This window comes from Ovis canadensis, chromosome X (assembly GCF_042477335.2).
Source record: "Ovis canadensis isolate MfBH-ARS-UI-01 breed Bighorn chromosome X, ARS-UI_OviCan_v2, whole genome shotgun sequence".
Lineage (NCBI taxonomy): Eukaryota > Metazoa > Chordata > Mammalia > Artiodactyla > Bovidae > Ovis > Ovis canadensis.
In genome coordinates, this window is record NC_091727.1 from 68,599,321 (window position 1) to 68,616,813 (window position 17,493).

The 17,493-nt window shown below is 39.1% G+C and overlaps 1 protein-coding gene across 1 annotated transcript in view; it reads right to left on the reverse strand.

Annotated features, from left to right (window-relative positions):
• The window catches only part of ABCB7 (ATP binding cassette subfamily B member 7), a 157,019-nt gene extending 141,891 nt beyond the window's left edge, over nucleotides 1-15,128 (reverse strand). The window contains exon 1 of the mRNA XM_070291847.1: nucleotides 14,138-15,128. Coding sequence (XP_070147948.1) covers nucleotides 14,138-14,305 — 168 coding nt within the window. The 5' untranslated portion in view covers nucleotides 14,306-15,128. The remainder of the gene's footprint in view (nucleotides 1-14,137) is intronic.
• Between the last annotated feature and the right edge of the window lie 2,365 nt (nucleotides 15,129-17,493).

A 17,493-nucleotide genomic window follows, 5' to 3' on the forward strand; every position in this document is an offset into this window, starting at 1 on the left:
CTTTTCGATGGCAGCCATTCTGATCAGCATGAGATGATACTTCATTGTGGTCTGATTTGCATTTCTCTAATAATGAGTGTTTTTGAGCATCTTATGTGTTTATTATTATGTCTTTTTTGGAGAAATGTTTGTTTCCTTCTTTGGCACAATTTTTGATTGGGCTGTTCATTTTTCTGGTATTGAGCTGCATGAGGTGCCTGAATATTTTGGATACTAAGTCTTTGTCAGTTGCTTTGTTTGCTATTATCTTGTCCCATCCTGTAAGGCTACCTTTTCACCTTGCTTATAGTTTCCTTTGTTGTGTAAAAGCTTTTAAGTTTAATTTGTTCATTTTTGTTTTTATTTTCATTACTCTGGGAGGAGAGTCATAGAGGATCTTGCTGTGATTTATGTCAGAGAGTGTTCTGTCTATGTTTTCCCCTAAGAGTTTTATAGTTTCTGGTCCTACATTTAGATCTTTAAACCATTTTGAGTTTGTTTTTGTGTATGGCGTTAGAAAGTGTTCTAGTTTCACTCTTACACATGGTTGACCAGTTTTCCTAGCATCTCCATTGTATATTTTTGCCTCCTTTGTCAAAGATAAGGTATCCACAGACTTTATAAAAGTTTTAGCAAGGCAAAAAAAGGAAGTCCGTGATCAATTATGGTTATAAAATCATTAGGCAAAGTTTACTGAATCCAGATTTATTTCACAAACAAACTAGTTTTAATTTGGTTATATCTGGTAAAAACAATGATAATTTTAGGGAGAAAAAGCTGTTTCAATTAACATTAAATTCCAGTTAATGGAGGTCTGTATCTGCTAAAACTCATTTCCTGGATAGTTCTTTGCTGTTATGGTATATTAACATAAAACTTAATTGACTTATTAAAGGACATCCTAAGTTTGTTTTTGAAGCTCATCTCAGCAATCTATCTTTGGATGAAGATCAAATGCCTCACAACCTGCAACTAGGACTAGAAAATGACGTAATTTAAGGGACTGTCTCCAACCCGGATGGAAAGACTTTTTATCAAGTACTCTTAACTATCTCATGCACAGTGAAACTGAAGGAAAACTGATTCTTGGGTTCATATTTCACACTTAAAAAGGGTCCAGACACAAAACTGAACTGTAGAGAGGACTGCTGATCTCAAACTCACTTTAAAATCACACTTGAATAGAGGAGGAGCTACACTCACACCAGGACGAGAAAACAATGACATCAGAGGTAGAGAGCTTGCCCAAAATGTTCGCCCTGATTCATATGATCATTTATAATGTTTTTTTGACTTCTTGGACCTTTGCTTATAAACCAAATCTTTTCTATCATGGACATGAGACTGCTGCTGCTGCTAAGTTGCTTCAGTCGTGTCCAACTCTGTGTGACCCCATAGACGACAGCCCACCAGGCTCCCCCGTCCCTGGGATTCTCCAGGCAAGAACCCTGGAGTGGGTTGCCATTTCCTTCTCCAATGCATGAAAGTGAAAAGTGAAAGTGAAGTCGCTCACTCGTGTCCAACTCTTAGCGACCCCATGGACTGCAGCCTACCAGGCTCCTCCGTTCATGGGATTTTCCAGGCGAGAGTACTGGCGTGGGGTGCCATTACCTTCTCCTGGACATGAGACTATGCTAGTTTTAAAACTCAATCCAATTACTGAGTTTATGGCCAATTATATATGTCTAGTACTTCTGGGTTACCTTGGTGGATTTCCCCCTCCAAAGCTCTGACTGGACTGCCCCTAGGAAATTTATTTTAGAAGACAGTTCAGTCCTGTTCTGTCTACTCATGATATTACTAGATGGCATCCTGTCACCTGGCCAATTAATAATATCTGTTCTGACCCTGGCCATAGATTTAAGTTTTCTCTTCAGTTCAGTTCAGTCGCTCAGTCGTGTCCGACTCTTTGTGACCCCATGAATCGCAGAACGACAGGCCTCCCTGTCCATCACCAACTCCTGGAGTTCACTCAAACTCACGTCCATCGAGTCAGTGATGCCATCCAGCCATCTCATCCTGTCGTCCCCTTCTCCTCCTGCCCCCAGTCCCTCCCAGCATCAAAGTCTTTTCCAATGAGTCAACTCTTCGCATGAGGTGGCCAAAGTACTGGAGTTTCAGCTTTAGCATTATTCCTTCTGAAGAAATCCCAAGGTTGATCTCCTTCAGAATGGACTGGTTGGATCTCCTTGCAGTCCAAGGACTCCCAAGAGTCTCAATCAGAGCAACAAGCTAAGTCTCAATCAAAAACTGTAACCTCTCACCTACTAAAAGGAAAACACTCACAATTATGGGATGAATCTACATAGTTAACACCAGGCTATGGTCATTTAAGTTTAAAAGCTCTTCTATGTTGGCAACAATGAAATCATACTAAGAATGATCAAGTTAGTAACATTATGAAACTAGGCTGGTGCCTTATTACCTTAGAGACAGTGATTGGTATGGAACTGATAAGGTCAGACAATCAGGGATTCACTGGATTGCATCTAATGGAACTTGACAGATTGTGGTACTAATTTATGGCCTTGGCATCTACTGGGATGGATAAGAAGGTGTAGTCTGGGATTCCCCTGAACTCAAGGTTATATACAAAACAAATTAGAGGTAACCCCAGATAATCTACCATTGATACGAGTCTGATGAGTCAAGAGATCTGTATTCTACCAGTATGACCATTTAGCAGCTATTTTTTGTGCCTTCAACAGGACTGGGAAATGTAGTTGACCACACTGAAGCCTTAACAACTTTCACTCAACAAGCTTTAAACAATAGTAACCAGGCTATTAGCCTACTGAACTCTGAGCTCTCTATGATAAGGAAGGCAATGCTACAAAACTGCATGGCCCTTGACATCCTTACAGCATCTTAGGGAGGCACCTGTGCCATAATTCAAACTGAATGCTGTGTTTTCATACCTGATGAATCCTCTAATGTAACACATTTGATGAACTGCATGAAAAATCAGATTTCTGCCTTGAGTGACCCATTCCCTAGTCTTGATCATCTTTTTAAAAAACTGGTTTGGTGTGGGAGGCTCATGACTGAAACATTTACTTATAATTCCATTAATGTTATTAATTATATTATTTGTATCTTGACTGTTTTACAAGATAATACATACACTGATTCTTGTATTACCAAGTGTATGATTGAGCCTCCAACAAAAATGATGATGACTAGACTTGAAGCAGTTGATCAAATGTTTAGCCCAATATGTGATCAATGACTGTAACAGTGTAGATTTAGATATGGGAGGATGTAATGAGAGGGAATATTTTCCTGAACCACAACTAGAAGACAGGTGTCCAGAGATCTTTGACTATTAAAACTTGGTCCAGTAATAGCCCATTGAGTGACCTATCAGCAAAATCTTCTCGAGAACTAGGAATGAGCCTTCTAGCAATGTGGGACAAAATGGTCATGAAATGCCTCCCAAAGTATGGTCGAATTTATTACCATCAGGAGGCCTTGCCAACTACAAATTAGCATTTGCCTGTCAACTACAAATTGGCACTTGCCAATTGCATTCACCATCAACTGAACAAGAAGGACATTTGCCATCTGCCTGTGCTGCTGCAGCTGCTGACCTTTGACACTCCCTGAAGGGAATTCAGAGTGGAAAGTGAGGCACTCTGTCCTCCAGGAAAACTGATGGAACAAGTCTCTATAGATAGATATTTTTAGGAACTGGTTTTAAGACCCCAATCTTTACATCTCCTCATATCTAGAAAAGCACTAAATCCCTTCAGGATGACATCAGCTCCTTGTGACTAGCAGAAAACCTTTTGCAAAATGAGTGCTTGATTGCACAGAACTCCCCCCTTCAGCAAAATCTTATATATTTACCTTCCCTCTCTGCCTCACTGGAGAAGTCTCTCAGAGCTATCTGAGGTGTTGACTCCCCATCTGCAGTCCTCATTTTGCCCCAAATAAAACTTAACTGGCAATTTTCACGACTGTATCTTTTTTAGTCAACAGAAACCTGCAAAGAGATCCATAGACACATTACAGTAAAAACAATGAAAGTCAAAAAAAGGGGGAAAATCTTGAAAGTTCAGTTCAGTACAGTCGCTCAGTTGAGTCTGACTTTTGGGACCCAATGAACTGCAGCATACCAGGAGTCCCTGTCCATCAGCAATTCCCAGAGTTTACTCAAATTCATGTCCATTGAGTCAGTGATGCCATAAAACTATCTTATCTTCTGTTGTCCCCTTCTCCTCCTGTCCTCAATCTTTCGCAGTATCAGGGTCTTTTCAAATGAGCCAGTTCTTTTCATCAGGTGGCCAAAGTATTGGAGTTTCAGCCTCAATACCAGTCCTTCCAATGAATACCCAGGACTGATCTCCTTTAGGATGGACTGGTTGGATCTCTTTGCAGTCCAAGGGACTCTGAAGAGTCTTCTCCAACACCACAGTTCAAAAGCATCAATTCTTCGGCACTCAACCTTCTTTATAGTCCAACTCTCACATCCATACATGACCACTGGAAAAACCATAGCCTTGACTAGACGGACCTTTGTTGGCAAAGTAATGTCTCTGCTGTTTAATATGCTGTATAGGTTGGTCATAATTTTTCTTCCAAGGAGTGCCTTTTAATTTCATGGCTGCAGTCACCATTTGCAGTGATTTTGGAGCCCCCCAAAATAAAGTCTGACACTGTTTCCCCACCTATTTCCCATGAAGTGATGGGACCGGATGCCATGATCTTCGTTTTCTGAATGTTGAGCTTTAAGCCAACTTTTTTACTCTCCTCTTTCACTTTCATTAAGAGGCTCTTTAGTTCCTCTTCACTTTCTGCCATAAGGGTGGTGTCATCTGCATATCTGAAGTTATTGATATTTCTCCCAGCAATCTTGATTCCAGCTTGTGCTTCCTCCAGCCCAGCGTTTCTCATGATGTACTCTGCATAAAAGTTAAATAAACAGGGTGTGACAACATACAGCCTTGACGTACTCCTTTTCCTATTTGGAACCAGTCTGTTGTTCCATGTCCAATTCTAACTGTTGCTCCCTGACCTGCATATAGTTTTCTAAAGAGGTAGGTCAGGTGGTCTGGTATTCCCATCTCTTTCAGAATTTTCCACAGTTTATTGTGATCCACACAGTCAAAGGCTTTGGCATAGTCAATAAAGCAGAAATAGATGTTTTTCTGGAACTCTCCTGCTTTCTCAATGATCCAGTGGATGTTGGCAATTTGATCTCTGGTTCCTCTGCCTTTTCTAAATCCAGCTTAAACAACTGCAAGTTCACAGTTCATGCATTGTTGAAGCCTGGCTTGGAGAATTTTGAGCATTACTTTACTAGTGTGTGAGATGAGTGCAACTGTGCGGTAGTTTGAGCATTCTTTGGCATTGCCTTTCTTTGGAATTGGAATAAAAACTGACCTTTTCCAGTCCTGTGGCCACTGCTGAGTTTTCCAAATTTGCTGGCATATTGAGTGCAGTACTTCCACAGCATCATCTTCCAGGATTTGAAATAGATCAACTGGGATTCCATCACCTCCACTAGCTTTGTTTGTAGTAATGCTTCCTAAGGCCCACTTGACTTCACATTCTAGGATGTCTGGCTCTAGGTGAGTGATCACACCATCGTGATTATCTTGGTCATGAAGATCTTTTTTGTTCTGTGTGTTCTTGCCACCTCTTAATATCTTCTGCTTCTGTTAGGTCCATACCATTTCTGTCCTTTATTGAGCCCACCTTTGCATGAAATGTTCCCTTGGTATCTCTAATTTTCTTGAAGAGATCTCTAGTCTTTCCTATTCTGTTGTTTTTCTCTATTTCTTTGCATTGATCACTGAGGAAGGCTTTTTTGTCTTTCCTTGCTATTCTTTGGAACTCTGCATTCAATGGGTATATCTTTCCTTTTCTCCTTTGCTTTTTTCTTCTCTTCTTTACACAGCTATTTGTAAGGCTTCCTCAGACAGCCATTTTGCTTTTATGCATTTCTTTTTCTTGGGGATGGTCTTGATCCCTGTCTCCTGTACAATGTCATGAACCTCCGTTCATAGTTCATCAGGCACTCTATCAGATCTAGTCCCTTAAATCTATTTCTCACTTCCACTGTATAATCATAAGCGATTTGATTTAGGTCATACCTGAATGGTCTAGTGGTTTTCCCCACTTTCTTCAATTTCAGTCTGAATTTGGCAATAAGCAGTTCATGATCTGAGCCACAGTCAGCTCCCGGTCCTGTTTTTGCTGACTGTATATAGCTTCTCCCTCTTTGGCTGCAAAGAATATAATCAGTCTGATTTTGGTGTTGAACATCTGGTGATGTCCGTGTGTAGAGTCTTCTCTTGTGTTGTTGGAAGAGGGTGTTTTCTATGACCAGTACATTTTCTTGGCAAAACTCTATTAGCCTTTGCCCTGCTTCATTCTGTTTTCCAAGGCCAAATTTGCATGTTACTCCAGGTGTTTCTTGACTTTCTACTTTTGCATTCCAGTCCCTTATAATGAAAAGGACATCTTTTTGGGGTGTTAGTTCTAGAAGATCTTGTAGGTCTTCAAGAACCATTCAACTTCAGCTTCTTCAGCATTACTGGTCGGGGGACAGACCTGGATAACCATGATATTGAATGGTTTGCCTTGGAAACAAACAGAGATCATTCTGTCGTTTTTGAGATTGCAGCCAAGTACTGCATTTTGGACTCTTCGTTGACTATGATGGCTTCTCCATTTCTTCTAAGGGATTATTGCCCACTGTAGTAGATATAATGGTCATCTGAGTTAAATTCACCCATTCCAGTCCATCTTAGTTCGCTGATTCCTAGAATGTGGATGTTCACTCTTGCCGTCTCCTGTTTGACCACTTCCAATTTGCCTTGATTCACGGACCTAACATTCCAGGTTCCTACGCAATACTGCTCTTTGCAGCATCGGACCTTGCTTCCATCACCAGTCACATCCACAACTGGGTGTTGTTTTTGCTTTGGGTCTGTCTCTTCATTCTTTCTGGAGTTAGTTCTCCACTGATCTCCAGTAGCATACTGGGCACTTACTGACCTGAGGAGTTCCTCTTTCAGTATCCTATCATTTTGCCTTTTCATACTGTTCATAGGGTTCTCAAGGCAAGAATACTGAAGTGGTTTGCCATTCCCTTCTCCAGTTGACCACATTTTGTCAGAACTCTCCACCATGCCCTGTCCTTCTTGGGTGGCCCTACATGGCATGGCTCATTGTATCATTACACTATATAAATGTACATTTTTTTCTATTTTCTTCTTTGTACTGATTTAAAAAGCAATCATATAAAAATATTTTCATAATGTATGGTTGAGCCTATAACATAGAGAGATGCAATACACTTGCCAATAACAGCACAAAGGAAATGGATGGCAGCACAGCTGTATTGGGCTAAGGAATGAATCCAGATGATAACTCAAACACAAGAGAACAAATGAAAGGACCCAGAAATGATAAATATGAAGGTTAAAATAACAAAAGCCATAAATATTTATTTACCTTCCTTTCTTATCTCAACTTCTTTAAAAGTCATAAAATTATATAAAGTTATAATTATCACAATATATTGTTAGGACTGTAACATTTATAGGATGTAATATATAGAGAAGTAAACCAACAAAGTGGGGGAAGGAACCAGAGCTACGCAAAAGTAATGTTTCTGTAACTCACTAGAATTAAGTTATAAAATACTTAGAAGAAAACATAAGGGTAAATCTTCATTACCTCAGATTTGGCAATGGATTTTTAGCTATAACACGAAAAGTATGAGCAATAAAAGAAAAAAATAGATAAATTTGACTTCAACAAAATGAAAAACTTCTGTGCTTCAAAGGACACTATCAAGGAAGAACAAGACAATCCATACAATGAGAGAAAATATTTGCAAGGCATATATCTGATAACGGACTTGAACCTAGAATAAGGACTCTCATATCTCAATAATAAAAAGAATAATCCAATTAAACATTGGGTAAAGGACCTGAATTGACATTTCTCCAAAGAATACATACAAATGGCCAATAAGCACATGGATAGTTGCTCAATATCTTTAGTTATCAAAGAAATATAAATTAAAACCACAAGGAGACATGACTTCACACCCACCAAAATGGCTAAACTAAAAAAGTCAGATAACAACTAATAGCTAGGATATAGAAAAATTGGTACCCCCAGACACTTCTGACAATAATGTAAAATGCTGTAGTCACTCTGAAAACAAGTTTGGCAGTTTCATAAAGAATTAAACATAGAATTACCATATGACCCAACAATTCTACTCTTATGTATACACCCAAGAGAAATGAAAATATTATGTCCATATAAAACTTGTACATGAATATTAAGCACCATTATTCATAATAGACAAAAGATGGAAACAACCTGAATGACTATCAACTGATGAATGAATAATCTTACATCCGTATCATCAAATATTATTCAGCTATAAAAATAAATGAAGTATTTAATGCATGCCATAACATGGATGAACCTTGAAAACAAAATGCTAAGAAGCCAGTCTCAAGATCAAATATTAAAAGACTCCATTTATGTGAAATGTCCAGAATGACAAATCTATAGAGACTGAACATAGATTAATGGTTGTATAGGCCTGGTGGGGAAGGGGGAATGAGGGTGATGGCCAAAAGGTTTCTTTTTGAGGTAATGGAAATGTAATACTGACTATGGTGATGGTGGTATGTACTGCTGAATATACTAAAACCCATTGAATACAATAAATCCATTGAATTGTACACTTTAAGTGGGTGACTTTTAGATATGTGAACTAATCCCAATAAAGATGTTTTAAAAAATGAAGAAAGTACATTATCATTGTCAGGATCAAGAGTTAAGAACTTATTAAACAAAGATTTTAAAAGCACTATGGATTATGTATATGATGCCTCAGTTTCTACCATATCAATATTAATGAAATAAATCCAAAATTCTTTCAAAACTTGTCTTTTTAATATGAATTAGTATAACAGACTGGCAACTGTATGATAATCATTATAATTTAGGTCTTATCATATGAAATCTTTCCATTTTAAGAAAAAACTTTTTCTTAATAAATAAACTCAAATAAATAATAATAAACTCAAAATGGATTAAATACCTAAATGTAAGGCCAGACACTCAAACTCTTATCTTAGAGGACAGGATAGCCAGAACACTCTGACATAAATCACAGCAAGATCTTTTTTGATACACTTCCTAGAGTAATGAAAATAAAAATTAACAAACGGGACCTAGTTAAAAGCTTTTTGCACAGGAACAGAAACCATGAACAAAACAAAAAGACAACTCACAGAATGAGATGTGACAGACAAGGAATTAATCTCCAAAATATACAAGCCGCTCACGCAGCTCAATAGAAAAAAAAAAATGAAAATATGGGTGGAAGACCAAGAAGACATACAGGTGGCCAAGGGGCACATGAAAAAATATTCAACATCACTAATTATTACAGAAATGAGAATCAAAACTACAATGAGGTATCACCTCACATCAGTCAGAATGGCCATCATCAAAAGATCTACAAACAATAAATGCTGGAGAGGACTTCCCTTGTGGTACAGTGGATGGGAGTCTGCCTGCCAATGCAGGAGACACGAGTTCAATCCCTCGTATGGGAAGATTCCACATGCGGTGGAGCAACCAAGCCCATGCACCACAACTACTGAGCCCATGCACTAGAGCCTGCAAGCCAGCACCACAACTACTGAAGCCTGTATGCCCTGGGGTCCACAAGCCACAACTACTGAGTCCACATGCCACAACTGCTGAAGCCCTTGCATGTAGAGTCCGTGCTCTGCAGCAAGAGAAGCCACTGCAGTGAGAAGCCACTGCAACAAAGAGTAGCCCCCACTCGCCACAACTAGAGAAAGCCTGCACGCAGCAAAAAGACCCAGCTCAACCAAAAATTAATTAATTTTAATTAACTGGGAATGTAAATTATTGCAGCTGCTGTGGAGAACAGTACGGAGGTTCCTTAACTAAAAATAGAGCTACTATATGACCCTTCAATCCTGCTCCTGGGCAAATATTCAGGAAAAAACATAATTCAAAAAGATACATGTACCCCAATATTCACTGCAGCACTATTTACAACAGCCAGGACATGGAAACAACCTAAAGGTCCATCAACAAAGGAATGAATAAGGAAGATTGGTACATATATACAAGGGACTATTACTCATCCATAAAAAAGAACAAAATAATACCATTTGCAGCAACATGGACAGACCTAGACACTGTCATACTGAGTGAAGGAAGTCAGAGAAAGACAAATATCATGTGATACTGCTTATATGTGGAATCTAAAAAAATGATACAAATGAACCTATTTACGAAAAGGAAATAGTCACAGATGTAGAAAGCAAATTTATGGTTACTAAGGGAGAAGGAGGTAGGCATAAACTGGGAGATTGGAACTGACATGTACAAACTGCTATATTTAAAATGGATAACCAACAAGGACCTACTGTATAGCACAGGGAACTCTGCTCAATGTTATATTGCGGCCCAGATAGGAAGGGAATTTGGGGAAGAATGGATACATATATGCATGGCTGAATCCCTTTGCTGTCCGCTTGAAACTATCACAACATTGTTAATCAGCTATACTCCAATATAAAATAAAAAGCTTAAAAAAATAGACAACTAATAACCTATTATATAGTACAGGGAACTCTACTCAATATTGTAATGACCTATATGGGAATAGAATCTAAAAATAATAGATATGTATAACTGATTCACTTTGTTGTACAGCAGAAACTAACACAACATTGTAAAATCAACTATACTTCAATAAAAAATTATTTTTAAAAAATGAAGAAAGTATCAGTGTCAGGATCGAGAGTCAAGGACTCGTTAAACAGAAAAAAAGGCACTATGGATTAAGTATATGATGCAATTTCTAACATATCAATATTAATGAAATAAATATAAAATTCTATCATTCAAAATTCTTAAGTTCTTTAATATTAGTATAGTAGAGAGGCAAGTGTATAATAATCATTATAATTTAGGTCTTATCATATGAAATCTTCCCATTTTAAGAAAAAACTTTTAAGCATTTCCTTCTATGAATAGTGGTCTAGTATAATTATTAGATAATGGGTTTCCCAGGTGGCTCAGTGGTAAAGAATCTGCCTGCCAAGCAGGAGATGCAGGTTCAATCCCTTGTTCAGAAAGATACCCTGGTAAAGGAAATGGCAACCCACTCCAGTATTCTTGCCTGGAGAATTCCATGGACAGAGGAGCTTCGTGGGCTACAGTCCATGGGACTGAAAGAGTTGGACACAACTCAGTGACTAAACAATTATCACATACTCACTATGTGATTAGTGTCTGTCACAGTTTTAATTACCCTTATATAAATATCTAACACACAAAAGGCAATAAACACATGAATGGCCTTAATGTTTGTCATTTATCCATATTAGAACTTAGTCTCCTCATCTGCAAAATTAGAAGGCCTGGATATGATCTTTTCTAAAGTAGTACCATTCAACAGAAATTTCTATAATAATGGAAACATTCCATATCTATATGGCTACTCAGCCTTTTTTTTTTTTCACTCAGCCTTTAAAATGTAACTAATGCAACTGAGGAATTAGTTAATTTAAAGCTAGCAACTACCACACTATACAGCACAGCTCTAGGGCATAATCCTATGTGAAAAACACATTTCCCAATACATCACTGTAACCACATACAGCTCGGCTTCAAAAAAAAAAAAAGAACTCCCATATGATCTAGCAATTCCATTTCTGGGAATATATACAAAGGAAATGTAAACACTAACTCTAAAAATATCTGCACCCCCATGTTCACAGTAGCATCACTTACAATAGCCAAGACATGGAAACAACCTAAGTGTCCATCGATGGATGAATAGACAAATCTATGAGATCGATCATGTATGCATGTGTGCTAAGTTACTTCAGTCATGTCTGAAGCTTTGTGACCCTATGGACTGCAGCCTGCCAGGTTCCTCTGTCCATGGGATTCTCCAGGCAAGAACACTGGAGTGGGTTGCCGTGCACTCCTCCAGGGGATCTTCCCCACCCAAGGATCAAACCCACATCTCTTAAGTCTTCTGCACTGGCAGGTGGGTTCTACCACTAGCACCACCTACTAAGCCCCAGGAATGAATGACACACATACACTCATAAAACAATACTTCCCTAAATATGTATAAAGCATTGATATTTTCTTTCCTGTTCTACTAAATTTCATTTAAAAACAGTGCTGATCCAACCACTAATATGATTTCATAACACAGCACTAAGGTTCCTTTCAGCTCTGAAATATACTATACATACTAATGATTTGTTCTAAAATTCTGCACTCAGTGTTTATTTTGTAATCTTAACCACAAGCAACTAATTAATCTGAAAATTTGCCTCAGGTTCTATCAGGGTCCACTTTAAAAGCCTTATAATCATTCATCTCCCTGTTAAACTGACATTTTCAAAAAAGAGGCAAGAGTTGCATGCCTTTAAGTAGAAAACAATGGTAACATCTTTTCCTTGCTTTTTACACTTCAGAAATGGTAACCAAAGGAAATGGCAGGATATAGAGGAGAGAGTGGAGGAAACTGTGGGGATAGTGTTCATGTAAAGAGAAAGCTAACTTTTTTATTGCCATTACTTCCTCTGAAACTCTTAATGACTTCTCCTTCCACCTCATTCTTGGAGCCTGAAAGTCCTACAAATTTTATCTTAACTTCATCTGGCTTATTAGAGGACTAGAGAACAAGACTGGTTCCCAAGAGATCACATGTTACAAATTTCAACTACAAAATGCTTTAAAAAAAACTTTAATAAAAGGATCTGATTTGCTTCTCTAGCCCAGTCTGCCATCTCCTATCATGAACTCTGGTTCTTGCTCTCTCACCTGTGGGCCTTTGCACATGCTATTCCCTCATTAACTAACTTCTAATTTTTCAGATCTTGGCTTAGGTATCAGTTACTCAACGCAATTTTCTCCACCTCAAGATTAGTTTGATGCCTCTCGTGTATATTCTTCCAGTACTTTGTACCTCCTCCATCACTGCACTACTGTATTATAATTGCTTTAAATATTTATTGACAAAGAATAAAAACTTAAGAGGTTGTTTATCATATAAAGCTAACAACATTTTAATGATCCAGATGAACAAGGGGTGCCAATTAAGCTTTTTGTCAATTATAGGCAATAAAAAGATATACTGAAGTACAAACATTATAAAAATAACAATTTAAAAATCTATTCTAAAATGAGAGATAATAATGAATACAAATATTAAGATGCACTGTAGCCACAGCTACATTCATTAAAGATAAGATTATGGCTTCCAAAATGACCTGTGTACATACAGGAACACTATTTTCAAATCAAAGGATAAAGGTGTTTACATATAAATTTAGGGCGGTCTATGTTTTGGAGACAGAGATAATTACGGTTTGAGCCTATCAAGGAGCCCTGTCAGCAAGGGAGCTAACTGGAGCTAATTCAATTTGCCGCTTTTTTATAGGTAGCTTGTAATCTTCCAGCGCCCTCCAAATTGCTACTTCCCGCTGAATAAAATCTCAACCATTGGCAAATTGGTCCCAAGCTCTATTACTAACTTTGGAAAGTAGCCCAGTTTTCCTTGCATTTAGAAAAGTAAGCTGCCTGGGAATGGTGTCTGAGTGTGTGTTAGTCGCTCAGTCGTGTCCGACTCTTCGCGACCCCATGGATTGGGGCCCGCCAGGCTCCTCCGTCCGTGGGATTGTCCAGGCAAGAATACTGGAGCGGGTAGCCATTTCACTTCTCCAGGGTATCTTCCCCACCCAGGAATTAAACCCTGTTCTCCCGCATTGCAGGTAGACTCTTTACCGTCTGAGGCACTAGGGAAGACTATGGTGGTGTCTACGCTGCCTCTTTAATTCAGAGAAAAAACTGGCAATTATGAGCGTCACTAGTGCTCCAGGTGCCCTCTGCCTGAAACCTTATATCCCGTTCCCACTTACTGTACCCTAAGGATTTTCTTCACCCTCTCCTCACATTTCTAACCCTAATTTCCTTCACTAATGCTGCTCCAAGTCAGCCCTGACAACCTTTCTTCTTTGCACTGTCTCTGACTCAAAAAAACAAGAGCAATCTTTTCCCTATAGGTCCCCTCGTCCTTCACCCTACACATTCCAAGTGAAGGGCATCTCACCTGAGAGATTCCAGCAGTTCCCGAGCCGCGGAGCTGATGTGACCTCCACCTCGGACCTGGGCCCCGGAAAGAGACTAGAGGCCGAATCAGAATCACGGCGTGCCGGCGCTTTTCGAAAGCAACCGCCGCAGCTGCCCAGCGCCAGGAATGTATCGCGAGCAGCGCCATCTTGAGCGAGGAAAGAGGAACCGAAGTAGAGGATTGTGGGACTCTGGCGGTCGGAACTCGCTGCCTTAATCCTTCTCCCCCGCCCCCTCTCCCTCTCAGGCGGAGACCGGAAATAGCTTCTCTGTGAAGATTCAGCCACTTTAGCGTAACTGCTTCCCCTCGCGCCCCGCAGCTGGTTTTCGAGTGTTTTTCTTACGCAGCCGGTAATATCGGAATAACACTGTCTTTCTTAGCTTCGATTTGTCAGATAAAACAGGATGCGCAGTTAAATTTGAGTTTCAGATAAACGGTGAATCATTTCTTAGTAATGTCCCCAAAACGTATTTGCTAAATCCAGCAACCCTATCCTGTCAGTCATCTCACTCTTCCGCCGACTCCAACTTGGTGCCAAGATCCCCTCTCTCCATTTTCCCTCTGAATATTCTCATCACTCTCCAGTGTACTACTGCTTAGGGCAGATTAAACTGCAGATATTGATGTCCCCAGGGAGGAAGCTTCATCCGTGAGATCCACTGTGAGATTCACTTGCTGTGTTGTTGTTTAGTCGCTAAATCGTGTCCAACTCTTTTGTGACCCCATGGACTGTAGTCTGCCAGGCTCCTCTGTCCATGGGATTTTCCAAGCAAGAATACTGGAGTGGGTTGCTGTTTCCTTCTCCCTGCTGTGTTGTAAGCGCTTTCATTTGGCTGATTGTTCTTCGCACAAACTTTGGAGCAGTTTTCCGTTGGTTTTCTGTTGCTCTTGGAAGGGTTTTATACGCACAAACACACACACCCCTTTAGTCCGCTAATTTGCCTCTGTACCTCTTCCTTTTGGTTTCTGCAGTATCTAATTATTGTGAAACAGCTAGATTTGCTGAAGGATGGTAAAATGAAAATGTATGCAGAGAAGTCCATGTTTAAAGACGTATTTATATTCTTTTGTCACCACTATCACCCAACAAAACGATGTTGAAATATGTTTATGGTTATCTAGGAAACTATATTTCTAAGCATAAATGCTACCTGAAACCCTGGAGATGGTAGTGTGGTGTGCAATATTCTATTCACTGCTGCATTCTCAAACTTTCACACAAGACAGGAAAATAATTATGAACTAGCTATGTAGAGGCACCGTGGACTAATGATAAGTCTGATAAAGACAAAGGATATGCATGACCAAGGCAGTTAGCTTTACTTTGTTTCAGGATTCATATCACACTCCACGTTTCCAGAGAAGAAGATGCTTGAAAGGAATTATTTACAGACTAAAGGTATTGTTTAAGACTGAAGTTTCCAGTTGAAGGGAATTCCATGTGAAGGAAGTGGCATGTTTAACAGCAAGAAGGCAGGAGAAAACATCTCCAGGTTTGGGAGTCTAGGGAGTGTGTGGCAGAGTAGTAAGAGATGGGCCTGAGTGAGCAGAGATGGTAAAGGGGCTTGTATTTCATTCTGAGAGTTAATGCTTGATTCTATATGAGTGAATGGTTTTAATTAGTAAGAAAGTGAAAGTTGCTCAGTCCTGTCTGACTCCAACTCCATGGACTATGTAGCCCATGGAATTCTCCGGGCCAGAATACTGGAGTGGGTAGCCTTTCCCTTCTCCAGGGGATCTTCCCAACCCAGGGATTGAACCCAGGTTTCCAACATCGCAGGCAGATTCTTTACCAGCTGAGCCATAAGGGAAGCCCTTAATTGGAAATGTAACATGATTAGATTTGTATGTTCATTAAACCACTCTGGCTTAGTAAGTTTGTACTGGAGGGAGTTCAGACTGGAGTTATGAATTTAAGGCAATAGTCATAAAATGAAGGCCTGAACCTGGCAGTAGCAAGGGCAGTAGGTCAATTCCAGAGATACTATGGAGATAGAATTGACAGAACTTAGTGACTAATTTGATATTTCTGGCTTCTCATTGTCTAGTTGACAATCAACAGTGGCTTCTTTCATTAATGTCTACCAGAATCATCATTAATAAACATTTATTCAGCATCTATTCTGTGTTAACAATACTTTACACTAGAGAAGCCCTAGATTCTACCAATGATTTCTATAATAGCTGAGTATTGCTACTGAATCTTTCTACCCAAGTAAAGTTTTGTCCAGTAATGCTCTAATTTACAAAAAAAAAATTCAGGAACCTAGGGATTCCCTAGCGGTCCAGTTGTTATGGCTCTGTGCTTCTACTTCAAGGGGCATGGGTTTGAACCCTGGTCAGGGAATTAAGATCAGGCATGCTTCGGGGTGGAGCCAAAAAAAATTAAAACTGTGGGAACCTATACAATATATATTTTGTGATAGCCTGTCAGATATAATGTGACAAGATAATATCTTAAATTTATGTACTTTTGGAAACACTCACACACATTATCTTGCTGGATCTTAGTAACATTTTTGTGGGTATTTCTTGTTGCTAGTAGATAAAGACCAGGACCATGTTGTGTTAGAGTCAGAACTAGAACCGTGGTATTCAAGCTACTATTCCACTGTTGTTTATGCTAAAGATGTTACCCACACTCAAATGCAAGATTTAATTGAAAGTCTCTATGGGCCATATAGAATTCTCAGATTTTAAATAAGGCATAATCTCAGAAGTCTGAAACATCTGATCCTACAGATGATTTCTTAGGAGTTTTGAGATGTTTCATTATAATCACCTACAGGCATTATTGTCATGGAGCAACAGTTGTAAGGTTTTTGACTGGAGTCACAACATTTTTACCAAAGTAGTTTTATTGTAAGTCAACTCCTGTGATTAAGAAATGTAAATAACGTTGAAATAACAAAGTAGTTACTCTCTGATGAGCTGAAGTGAATTAAATATGAGCCAAATAAACCAAAGAAAATTTCCAGTGCACCCAGAAATAGAACATGAAGCATAACAAGAGTTGTGCACTGGGGAGAACTGTAGCAATAGGCCAACTTGGCCTACAGCAACTTGACACATATGTGTTGGAAATAAACTAGAGAGGAACACACAATGAAAGTCACTATAAATAGCTGTTGAAATTCATACCTTGTTAATCTTCACATCAAGCCTGCAGAATATGTATTTTTTATTCATATTCCCATATTTATGAGGAAACAGGCTGGGTCAGGTTGTAATTTGATAGAGGTCACAGACCTAATGGGTCAAAGACCAAACCTAGGTTTCATGACTCTGAATATGGTGCTGTTTTCACTTAATTACACCTGAAATGTGGAAGAAAC